A 13,249-nucleotide genomic window follows, 5' to 3' on the forward strand; every position below is an offset into this window, starting at 1 on the left:
GCCAAGTGACACTGCGTTTGTGCTCAGCAAAATCGGCATATGAATAGCTTTCAACCCCAAACCGCTGGCTGTGGGTGATCTAAGGTTAGACCCTGATTAGACTGACATAGACCAACAGCATCAGGGCTGCCTAACACATATCAATGCAGAGCCGCAAACTGAGGAGTCACTTAAGGTTTCCCATTTTACAGAAGTCGTGAAGAAAGTGTTGTGGGTCTCAGGTGAGAGTGACACCAAGCCAAAAGAGGGATGTGATGTGAGGAAACAGGATTTAAAGTGTTCAAAGTTACACAAACATTTGTTTCTGCCGACATGTTAAGTATGAATAGGATAGAACTTCGTTTTTTTACAACATTGTGCCTTAAAGAGAGATGTAAGCCTAATGTGCCTAAACGCTGAAAGCATCAAATCACTGACCTCTGTAGAAGCCTGTAGTTTCTTGCAGGACACGGAGTCATGTGCTCAGATGTCATAAGCTGTCAGTTTCTGATGGTTTATGGACGCTTGTAAGTTGCCGACCAATCACATCCCACTCTCAACAAAGTGGACCCTCCTCACAGATCCCTGCTCAGCTACACTACCCCTCATGCTCTGCTGCTAGCAATTACCTCCACCACCCCAGCCTCCACCTTTTTGCACCAGGTCCAACATGGTCTCTGTAAATGGTATTTATCTTTCCTGCTTCCGCCCACCAGGTTTTTGTCTGCACAAGTTCCCTGTTTTTATCTTAGCATGCTGCTTGGCTAATTCAGGGAACATCCAAAGAATGGAGCCATCCACTCCAAGCATAACTGTATTCCTGTTGTGCAATAAATGGTTAAATCATGACAAAGTGTTTCTGACTGAACTAAACATAATGTTTTGGAGAAACCTGATAAAGAACTCGGGTCCCAAAAGGAGATCATAGTTCGTTTTTCTAACTAAGATGCAATATTTTTTGTCCAACATCACACACCTAGGAAGCCTAGAAACATTGGTAGTCGTAGTGTGGTATTTGGAGTCAGCTGCCATGCCAAAGCTATGCCCACATCACGTATCCAGGTAACCTGTTTATCTCTACAGTTGCTTCAACACATGAACTCCGGAGAATGTCACAAATGGGTCCGGACTTTCTCTGGAGTTTGCCTTTCACACAGAAACAACAGAGCAGGAGAGTCTCAGCTCAGACGTGTTCCCAACAACACAGAAAATACCAGCAGGATTCAGGTGAGGGGGGAGCAGGAAGCAAAGGCATTATGTAGTGTATTAAGTCAGCTGTGAAGATCACGTGTTTTTGTTTATATCGACATCGGCAGTGCTAGTAGGAGAAACTCCAGAGTAATGTCAGTGCAGAATAGTGCCGAATATTGTCCGTAGATTAGCGGAGTTCTGAAATTAGCTGAAGTTAAAGAACACTGAGGAAAATGTTTAAAGAAATGAAGAAGTAGAAATTTACAGTGAGAGAAATGATAAATGCTGTATTACCATGACGACCAGGATTTCAGTGGTAGCTCCCAGCGATTCTAAAGACTCCGGTTCGTCAGTGGGTCTCTTATAGTGGAAAGCCGTCCCGGCGATGTCGAACTTCCTGGGCCAGTCGATGGTCCACGCTCCATTGATGTAATAATCATCCCCTTCAGATTTCAAAGCTGGGTGATCACAGAAAGTGAGAAACACTGTGAAAAAGGCTGGAATCAAAAGCAGTCAGGAACGGTAGCTGAGGCAACAGGTGAAGACAATCATTCGGTATGATGTCATTGCCGCGTTCGTCTTCATCACCATCATCATCATTTGCAGCCTCCCTGAAGCCTCTGACAACTTGCTATCCCTCGACAGACTGAGCACAGACACGCTGTATAATGAGGACATCCACGTGCACCGACACGTACAATACGTATAATTTAGGGAGAGAAAGAAAACACACTTCAGGTGAATGCCTGGACGAACCCCATGAATACCACTCTGTCTGGTTGTCAAAACAAAAGTTGGTCTCCAAGCACAACAGATCTGAAAATATCCACATTTCTCTGCATTGAGATGGGGCCAAATTGGGGAGAAATGATCCAAGCGCTCTCTGGCTCGCGCTCTCCAGACTCCCCTGCTGTATTTAAGTGAATGAGATGGGCAACAGTTTACTCGACATTAACGCATCACAGCATTCTCGATAAATTAATTATCAGCACATCTGGCTCATTGAGTGAGCATTGTGATTTTATTATTTGGAGCCGCGCAGTCAACACAAGTCCTCATAAGACACGTACTCTGTTTTGCAACGTCTCAATTGTTTTTTGCCTTTACAAAATACAAAAAACACAAAAGAAAAAAAATTGTGAAAACGTGACCTAAATAGCAAGGACTCAAACAATGCTACAAAAGCAAAACATTATCTTTATCACCTTGGTCACAGATGATATTCATAACAAAGTTAAAAATTGCTTGGAAGGGAAAATCAAGTCCAACACAATAGCCAAAATTTCACTCTTTAAACTTTGATATATAGACATCATATCCTCCATAATCCTGGTGGACCAGGCAGCTGTCACCACGGTCCTATAAATCTAATGCGATTCTCCGGTTCAAAGTGTAACGTAAGCCCTCCATCAACACCATCCGCTCTAAATTCAACACGCTGTCACATGTCTTTCTCTGGCTAATGAAAAGACACAGAACTGGCCTAATTTAATCTGCTCGTTTGATTGTTTTGGTTCTGACGCTGCCAGTGTTACAAATAGTCTTTGTTTAGTCTGGAACAGAATGGGTGAGTGTGACGCCAAGACCATCATCACACATGCAAAGACTTAGTTTTCTGTTTTTGTTTTTTTGTTGTTTTTTGCAACAGACTATGTTATTGCTTCACATTAGGCAACAAGAGAATAAATTATGGCACTATCTAATTTTCTCTTGACAAGGAAATCCCTGGAAATGTGGTTGACACAGAACGGATCAGATAATATGAAACAGCTTGATGTTGCAAATTGCAAATCATAACACTGCAGAGTTTGCAGTGTCTGCTAAGACTGAGGGATAAATGATGAAACATAAATAAGAGTTTACAAGGTTGAACACAGTGGTGAATTGATCTAAAAAAAGATTTAAAAGGGGTATGATGTGTTCAATATTCACAAATTTATTTCGAGCTAGCTGATAAGCAACATTTAGAGCTATCCTAAGTTGTAGCGGTATTTGGACACAAATAAGGATAGCCAACTATCCTGAGGGAAAATAAGAATGTCCGCATCAGATCTGATACCAATCTATCAAATAGTTGTGGAGACATTTCACTTAATGAAGGCACAAATTGTCAAATCTAATTTCTGTATACCACTGTCTAAAAATCCATCAAGTAGATGTTGAGATATTTTACTGGAGAGAATATTTTGACCTGTTAATGGCACTTGAGAAAATGTAAAGGGCCCAGTTAAGTCATTAGTAAATGTCTGTACCAAATTCCATACTAATCTATCGTGAACAAGTTGAGATTTTTACTGGAAAGCAAAATTGTCAACTTTATCATTTCGTAGGAAGACAGGTTATTGGATCGCGAAAATCATCCTCTGATGGCCGTGAATGTTTGGACTGATAGTTGTAAAGACATTTTGCTTAAAGCCGCAAGTGTCAACCTCATGTTGCTGCTTGACGAAAGGTTGTGGGTTTATCAAATCATTAGGATTTACCCTCTGGAGAGCATGAATATCTTTCAAAAATGTCATTAAATTTCGTCGACAAACAACTCACTAAAATATAAAAACATTAACCTGCTGGTGGTTCTACACTAAATTTCAGATGATCATCGAGGAGGGATTCATCCTCTGGTGGACATGAATGTTTGCAAAAAATTCCATACAATAATTTCAGCCTGGACCAAAGTGGGTAACACACCAGCATCAACATTCTTAAATCCCCAGAACTGGTAGTACTTATTTAAATAAAATATATGCATAAGTACTTATGCGATTTAATGATTTAGAGGCCACTACTTACCGATATAATTCTTGGACATGGCAACTTCCTTAATCTCGATATGAACTGATCCTTTTGGGATCTGAACCACCTCCATGTAGCCTGGAAGAGAAGGACACTTCATTTATGTGTTGATTCTCCCACACAAACCCATATCCTAATTCCCACGTGACATATTAAACATCAGAGGAGACAGAAAGTCACATATCATTTTAGGTTGGAGACTCTATAGAATAAATTCCAAATCACAGAAAAAGGACAAAGAAGGAGGACAAAAAAATCCCCTCCTTTTTTCCGCACACACATGCACACACACAGTATTTTTAGATGGTTTACTAGCCATACCATAGAAGGAGAAATATGTTTTCTCTCTCCTTGGCCCCTATAGACGATCTCAGGCTACAGCCAACACAAAGCTCCTATCTCAACTTCTGATTTCTTCACTCGATGAAATGAATGGGGGAAATATTATGTTTTGATCTTTATTCTGACAAACTAATTCTAAATAGCCCCAAACGCTTGCTCTGTTGGAGAGAGACAAGGTGAAAGGTGAAAAGGGCACTTTTCGATAAAAGATTATTTTCCTGGCTCCTGTGATGTGTTGGGATTTTGGGCAAAAACTGTTTTACCAAGAAGAGCGATGAGTTATTTAGTTTCTTTTACAGTCATGCTTGGTTTGTCACATGTGGTCATCAAACCTAAACACACTCTCTGCTTCTCCTTTTTCACACTGAGCGACTCAAAGATGTCTGAAAGCGGCTGGAGCTGAGGTGAAAAAACATCTAAGCCCCTCATTCTTAAAGAGCATGTCTGGAGTCAGGTATGTTTTACCTCCTCTGGGTAAAGACTCGTTAAAGAGTCCCTCTGTGGCCTCGCAGGTGCTGCCATCCCCTCCACACACACGGCACCGATCTTCTTTAGCATCAGATCCCAGGATGTTGTCGCAGCCCACGTGCTTGAGAGAGAGAGGGAGCGTAGTGTTAATTTCAGACTGGACGATGGAGTCATGAATCTTTAGGTCCAATATCAGAGCAGAGGCTTCAATACATTTTTTTATTGTTTCGCTGTGGAGTAAACAGTTAAAATATAAAATAAAACATTACAAAATAATGAGCCAATACTGCAAATAGGAAATACTCCCCAGAGCAACAAAACATATATTGATCCACATCTAGAAATAGTCTCCTGCAAAGGTACCCAGCTGTTTTAATAATATTTTGAATCAGAATATATATTTATGGCCTTTAAACACGCAACTATTCAGGGACAGACAAACACATTGTTGTTGTTATTTTTAATGGTATTTGCTGATAGTAGAAAAAAACATCCTTATCCTTACTAGAACTACACTTATACATCTGTAATCACTTATTACCTAGCCGGTTTTCACATGTAGATTATAAGAGAGCTCATAAAAGATGATGTACTCAAAGTGTTGAAACTCGCCCATCCAACAGATATAAACTTGTTGACTTCAAATAAATTTTAATACGGAGGCCGTATGCAGTCTATTAAATATTCATCTGTGCTAACTTTGTTGTGATTGCTTCATCATTGCTCGATGGGAACTTCAGTAGATTCGGATTCAAGGCAAAAACTGTGTTTCTGTTATTTTCCTATTTTAAATGTTGCAACAGCAACAATAGGTGGACTTATCAGGACTGGACTAAATCCTTTTGTGTCTTTAAAGTATTTTTCACTATTTCTTTGTCTGTGTACAAAGTATACATCCACGTTAAACTACCATGAACAATTCGATCACCCTGCCCCTTGACATAACATTGGAGTAAAACAAAGAAAAAAAAAACAAATAGAAAATAGTTTCACACTTATCTAGCATATGCATTTTTATTTTTAATTTAGTGAGTATTAATAGTGAGTTTAACAGATATTAATATGTTCACTGGAGTCAGATGCTGACAAATCACTGTCATTTTGCATTTTGCATCAGTCACACAGCAGACAACAGGAAACTTAATCAACATTTCAATTAAGCCATTTTCTGAGCAAAACTTCTGTGGTTGCAGCTTCTCCAGTATGAGGATTTGCTCAAATTGAATGTTTAATATGACGGCAAAGTGAATATACTTAAGTTTCAGATGGCTTTTATAAACATCAGAAATTACTCTTTTATCAGATTTAATGGACCAAACAACTAATCAATAGTTTGAGAAAACAGCTGAAGATTAATCACTGATGAAATAATCACCTAGCTGCATCTCGCCACTATACAGAGCAGTGAGGGACTTTACCAGACACAGCTCCAGCCTTTAAACTGGGTGATAACAGCTTTGCCAACCTAATACTGTGTGACAATACAACTGGGAGGATCTCTGCTGTCACTGACATCTCCACTCCTCCTTTGGACCTCCCAGGTTCTTTCTGTTCTCTATCTCTATCTCTCCTCTCTCTTTATCTCTCTCTCTCTCTCTCTCTCTCTCTCTCTCTCTCTCTCTCTCTCTCTCTCTCTCTCTCTCTCTCTCTCTCTCTCTCCCTTTCTGTCTCTCCAGCACATGTGCAAGACCTTCGCAGTTTTTAGTGTTCCTGACATCTTTCCAAGTAGACAGTGTTCCAGAGATTTATCATGTGGCAGTGAACCCAGAGAGCCAGCCCCTGAAATAAAACAACATGCTGGTTTCAGACTGGAAATAAACCTGCTATGTGCCTTTGGTAGGGAATATTCCACCACTCAGAGTTCTCTTCCCATTAAAACACACATCATGTTGTGTTTTTATATTAGAATCAGAGTAATGTTGTGGGCACAGGCGAAAGAGTTTCACGCCAAACAGGAATCAAATTGTACGGTCAGGTGGAAGTCAAAACAAATACTTAAAGTGAGGCACCAAAAAGTTATTTCAGCTGCAGCTCAGAAAATCCACAAAAAAACTTATTTCTCCACACACACACACACACACACACACACACACACACACACACACACACACACACACACACACACACACACACATACTGTACATAGTAATTTATGCTCATGAAAACAAAGACAGCACCAGCTGCCAAATCCTTCTGATAAAATACTCTTTTGCCTTGTTATTGAATCAACCTTTTCCAAATATATATAAAATTATCATTCAATAAAAACAATGATTTTTGTGTTTATTTATCACAAAACAATCCTGGTCACGACTGCAGAGCCCTGATAAGAGTCAAAACTAGCAATGCCGGCCATTCGATCACAATCAGCCACAATCAGCAGCTCAAAGTCTGATTGTTCCGCACCGGAGAATGGTGCTGTTTTTTTTGCAGCCATGTTTATGCAGTCACTATCTCCCGAACTTGAGGCACAGAGGCTAAGGAAACCTTTGCTAGGCCAGCTAACATAGAAATGAAATGTCACTCCAACTTTAACTCAACACAATGTCGGCCACAAACATTCACAATAGGCCAACGAAGATGATGTCATACTGTGTCGTGGCAGCAGACGCATAATGTTTTTTTTATTACATCTGACATACATTTCACATCCAAATCAATCATAATATTGGATTTAGTTTGGAGAATTACTGGCATCAACTTTTCATTTCATATTCTACAAATCTGCCTCATTTGCCCTCATTTCGCAGGATTGACCAGATCTAGAAATAACACATTCTATTTAAGGAGGAATTATACTCTAATCCAGTGGTTTTCAAACCTTTGCAGTTCAAAGATCCCTTAACTGACACATACTAGACCACAGACCCCATTTGACTTGGGGTTTGGATGTTTTATTTCAGGAAGTGTATGAAATTCAGGACCGAAATAGTCATACATTCTCTGAGTGTGCTACTTATGGGTGAAGTTATGGAGAAAATAAATTATTCCCTTTTTGCCACAGAACCCCTGGAACCCCTCAAGGACACTTAGCGGTGCCTTGACCCCACTATGATACCCCCAGGTTTAATCAATGAGATAGAAAATACAATAAAATGTTAATTATAAGTATCAGTCCTTTAACAACAAACTATGAATACAGAATTACAACTCGACATGAAAGTTCATTCTAGACCTTGGAAACAGTGGCTGAAAACAATTTGTCTCAAGGTCCACTTTCCAGATTTCCCTGAAGCTTTACTCTGAATCAGTTTGTGACCTGGGAATGGAACCTTGGTCACGTGATCTCCATCATAACTATGTCCACTGAGCAAGACTGGGACGTGCGATAGAAGGCCCTAATGTAATTGGACATTCATTAAAGATTGAGAAGTGCACTATAACTTATTTGTAACCATGTTTCAAGTAATTATCTATAATACCAAACATAACCATTGAATTGCTATCTCGCTATTTCGAATGTTGCCAGGCTGAAGAAACAAGAGTTTATCATAGTCCGACTTATGTTATATTTGCAAAGCTCCGGGTATTTCGTATATCAGATATAAAAACATTGTACTCATCAAAGTAAATTCTCAGTTTTGGGAAAGTGGCAACATCACTTCATCCGATCAATTCCCCATTAGATCTATATTATTTGGTGCTCCGGTGATCTGGTATCTTGGCAACAAGGCACTGCTCCCTTACCTTACACTCTCCATTGATGCAAATGTTCAGGGAGTCAGCCTGACATCGGGTGCCATCTATGACAGCAGGAGAGCGCTCGGTGTAGAAGTTGTAGCCCTCTGCCAGGCAGTTCAGAGCGCAGGGCTTCACACCACCTGGGTTACACAGAATACACAGACAGAGCTCACAGTTATCCACAGTTCAGTCTGCACTCGTACAACACAACAACACACACAACACAGCACAAACTCTATTAGAACCTGAAATGCGAACACACTCATTTATTCCCGGGACTTGCAGTCAGCTCTGGGATCTCCTATCAACTTGTCAACAATAATAATCATGTGGACTAAAGACGGTGGTGCTCAGATCTAAACCCACAGATATGACATCACTGTAACACTGACACCATCAGAGACGGGACTGGCTGCCAGTAACAATTTCACTGACATCCACGAGCAGGTTATCCACTGTTTGTACATGACAGCTCCCAGCCCGCAGAGTGCTGTGAGGCAGGAGGTGATGGATTTGACAAAACAGACCCTAGTGATAAAAGAGATGTAATTTAAGCTTTTCCATCATCGAAGGAAAATAAAAGCCATGTTTGCATGTTTCAAACTCTTATCCCTTTTTCTTTGAGCTATCTGTGTTTTTAGGGAAGTGGATATTTTCCATGATCTGCAGACATCAAGGGGAGAACTTAGGGGGAGAACAAGGCCTGCAGTCCTTCACCGCTGCCAATAGCTGTGATAGTACAATTGCATTTCCACCCATTCTGGCTTAGCCAGATAAGTGCTGATCCAGAATAGACCAAAGAATGAGCTCCAGCTCTTGTCCTGGGAGATTCATGACATGAGTTGTGTCAGGACATTGATATCTGTCCAAGATTTAAAATCTTCCAGGCTGGGCCAGCAGCAGATTTGACCAGAGAGGCTCTTCAATCATGGCACAGTGAAGAGGAATCTCAAGAATTCTTTACTCATCAGAGACACCTTCTCTCTGTAATTGTGAACTGGGTAAACAAGCAGGTCACGTGTGGCACAAAAATAATGACAGGGAAGCTTTACAGCACAGCACTAAGTAACATAGATATTGAACACAACAACCTTCTCACAAGCACAAACTTTTAACATAATTGTTTATAAAGCACAGAATTGCACATGACTATAATGAGGCTTTTGCACCCAACAAACTTGTCACAAACTATGTATAACCACCATAACACTACGTGCAACTGTGGAGTAACTAACTAGATGACAACTGGATTTCAAATTACACAAAAATAAAACAATACCTCCAATCACAAAACATTATGCTAATTAATAGCTCAATAGCATTGGTTCTTACTTAACCATAATGCATGAAAACAACTTAACTCTGTAATACCTTCACTTAAGTTTAATACAAATTCATCACTGAGGTTTGAAATTTTGTCAGTTATATTACAGCCACAGTCACTTTCTGTTAAGTTTCAGGAAGCAGAGTGAAATGGTTTAAAGCTGATTTGGGACCAGCCAGAACCAAATTGCACAGCTTTTAACGGTACACCCGGATTTTGTTAAGTTCCAAACTAAGCTTAACAGACAAACTTATCAAAAGATTTACAAATTGCTGTCATGACTCACCTCCAGTGTAAGGCTTCCAGTTGTAGTACTTCCCACGGAAAGGCAGGCTGTCGAAATCGGCGCACTGCTTCTCTCGGAAGTCACGGGATCCTGCAGCACACGCCTACGGAAGGAACAAGAGAAAACATTTGATCATTATTCGGCCTGTTTATGACTGATCATAGATGTTGAGTCATCTACCAACAACAGTCAATTAGCTTCAAACCCTCAAGGAGATTCATGCTACGATACTAAAAATGTATGTTTACATTCAAAGACAGACTAAGACCAAGTGGCCTCTTTACATTTTACTCAATAACTATCTTTTTTACCAATCATGGATCATCACAACACACATTATGAGGAATTCATTATTTGTATTATCTTTTCCTCCAGGAAGTTGCCTAGAAACAGTGTTGTTGTATTCTTCTGCTGGTATGGCCTTAAAAAAGATTTTCATACAAAACAAACTAAGGAACAAAAGGGAAAAGAAAGTTGATCCTTCACATGGAACATCAATCATGCATCACACTGAGCCAAAGTTGTGAGTGAGCATTATTGTTTCAGAGTTAACAAATGAGGAAGGTTGTTCTGGGGGATTACACACCTCAAAATGGTTTAAAGACTCTGCCAATTCATTTTATTATCATACCCCAATTACCAAAACCCCATAAATGCCTCAAACTAAATGAAAAACATGTAAATATGTGGAGTATGTGTTAAAGAATGGGGAAAATGTACGCTATTTGTGTTAACCCCGCAATCACACTGGTAAGGCCCTTTAAAATCTTTACATGCAGGCGAGCATGCTGTTACCATTTAAGTAAGTGAATTGTCTGCTGAGACCTCTTCTTTATGCTGGGAGGCTTTTACTAACAAATGCACAATAGATGTCACAAGATGTCACATTTTATTGTCGGACGCTAAAACAGACTCGTTCCTTGGAATCCCTAATTGAGAGCAGTGTATTTTGCATTCTGAGAGATTGCTTTGTTTTCATGTGTGGATTTATGATGGATAATGAAGCACTTCTTTGGCCGGGTAATTAGAAACATAAACCCCAACCAGAGGAGGGAGTAGCCCAGCGCAGTGCAGGCTGGTGCGGACCTGGTTCTGGCTCGGATTTCGGATTGATTTATCTGGGATGGGACTTCACTATATGGATGTTGCTCCAGTAAGAGGGGGTAAAAAAAAGTGGAAAGAAGCATTTTATTGGTGTGAAAAGGTCCTTAGAAACCCCCAAACACTCTCCCCCAGGACAAATAAAAGCTCTCAGGTCAAAGCTGTATTTCACATGCTGAAAGTGTTCCATGCTGGAGTGGGCCACAGGGAGGCTGGGCCACTTTCATTACCACTCAAGTGTTTTGCCAATATGGCAGCTTGAAACTTGCACATCAAACATGCAGAATGATTCAGAAGAGACAAAATAATATTATTACAAGTGTGTGGTGAAATGACAATGCACAGCTAAATGATATTTGGCTGTGTGCTACACGTGCCTACGGGAAGGAACAATTTAAAATCACATTATTGGGGCAGCAATCAAGAATTGTTTTCTTTTTTAATTAACCTGCTATTGTAACATAGAGTCTACAGAAAAGAGGTCTGCACATTTAAACGTGTAGAACCAGAGCATGTTGGGTGTTTCTTCTTCATAAATGATTCAAATGATTTATAGATGTTCAAAATGTACATTGCTGTTGATTGTTGATGAGGAGCTTTTGTTACCAACTGAAATACTATTGGAAGCAGTTCATGGTGCCCAGAGGATGAAGCTTGATATCTTTGTTAAGCCTCTGATATTTTTCCCCTAGCGCCACCAGCAGATTGGCTCTTTAACTTATCCTGTAATTATCACCTGATGGACAACATTTTGAGGAAATATTCATGATTAATACTAATAATACAGGTCATCTTGTGACTTTCTTTTACTTTTTTCATAGAAATGTCTCGATAAATGTAATTTGGCACAGGCATTCACATCCACCACAGTGCTTATTGTGATGATTATGGTAATACATTAACTTGCATCGTTATCAGGTCAAAACTTAAATTTGTCAATGACCAAGTGTCTAAACTAAACACTAATAACAACTACAGCCTCACAGAGCCTGTCATGTGGCTGTAGACTCTTAGTCTTAAATCATTTGTCTTTCAAGTCCCTGAACTTCATGGCAGTACGACACTAACTTTATGGATAGCCGATTAGAAAATGATCCTTCCATAACTCTGAAGTAGAGCATTATGTTTATGGAGAAGCCTTTTGATGTAAGAGCAAACACAGTACTGACAGGAAGGAAGGGAGGCACCATCAAAATATAATATCTGATGGTTATAGTGACGAGAGGGAAAATAGCTGGCATATAAACATCAAAATATATTGTGTGTAATAGATAGTGTGTCATTGGATCTATATCTGGTGCTCACACAAACACACACAAACAAACACAGACACACACACACACACACACACACACACTTCCCTGGACAAGGTGTGGTCAGTGTGATGAAATAACGGTTTAGGTTTGCGGTTAAATGTCCACCAGGACCCTAACTAGTTCACTTTTCACCTGGTGAAAAAAAAAGGTTGAACTGAGATCTCAACTTGCAGCCATCTGAAATATTTGTTTAAAGCATTGCTCCAGCACTCTGAAATGGCAATCATCGTTGACTCAAGTGAAATGTCACAAATAATATATGAATTATAAAGTGACAAAGAGACGAATAAGCCCAGAGTCACCAGGGGAATATAGAATCACAGCCTCGTACATTTGTATCATCATCTCTTCTGCGTTCCAGGAAGAAAGCGTGTCAGACAGCTTAAAGTTGACTCGATGCTGCTAGCTGATCTCTGCGCTCCTTGTAGAGCCATTCCTAGGATAACATGTTCTGCAGGAGGAACACGGAGCAGCAAAGAGGAGGTGCAGCAGTCATGCTGTGACAGGCCAAATCCATCTTGACACAGAAAGCCTCAACAGACCGACTACCTCAGTCCTTTTACAAACCAGAGCCAATCCACGTTTTCCGGTTCTTTCCATATCCATATCTTTAACTTCTGGTTTCTATGAATGACTATTATAAAAACAAGGAAGAGGATGCACAAGGCTCCTGACTGTAAGTCCATTAAAAATGTGATCTTAGGCACAAAGTTGCATTCAGCATTAACTGGTTTACTACCTAACTGCGTGCTTTAGCAGTATATTGGC

General features: G+C 40.0%; 1 protein-coding gene across 1 annotated transcript in view; it reads right to left on the minus strand.

Moving 5' to 3' along the window:
• adamts6 (ADAM metallopeptidase with thrombospondin type 1 motif, 6) overlaps positions 1-13,249 on the minus strand; it is a 58,794-nt gene that overhangs the window by 14,497 nt on the left and 31,048 nt on the right. Inside the window, exons 14-18 of the mRNA XM_062412254.1 lie at positions 10,065-10,167; positions 8,461-8,594; positions 4,771-4,894; positions 3,961-4,041; positions 1,465-1,628 (exon numbers count right to left, since the gene is read on the minus strand). Of these exons, the coding sequence (XP_062268238.1) occupies positions 1,465-1,628; positions 3,961-4,041; positions 4,771-4,894; positions 8,461-8,594; positions 10,065-10,167 (606 nt within the window). The remainder of the gene's footprint in view (positions 1-1,464; positions 1,629-3,960; positions 4,042-4,770; positions 4,895-8,460; positions 8,595-10,064; positions 10,168-13,249) is intronic.

Source organism: Platichthys flesus, chromosome 19 (genome assembly GCF_949316205.1).
Source record: "Platichthys flesus chromosome 19, fPlaFle2.1, whole genome shotgun sequence".
In the NCBI taxonomy this organism is placed as follows: domain Eukaryota; kingdom Metazoa; phylum Chordata; class Actinopteri; order Pleuronectiformes; family Pleuronectidae; genus Platichthys; species Platichthys flesus.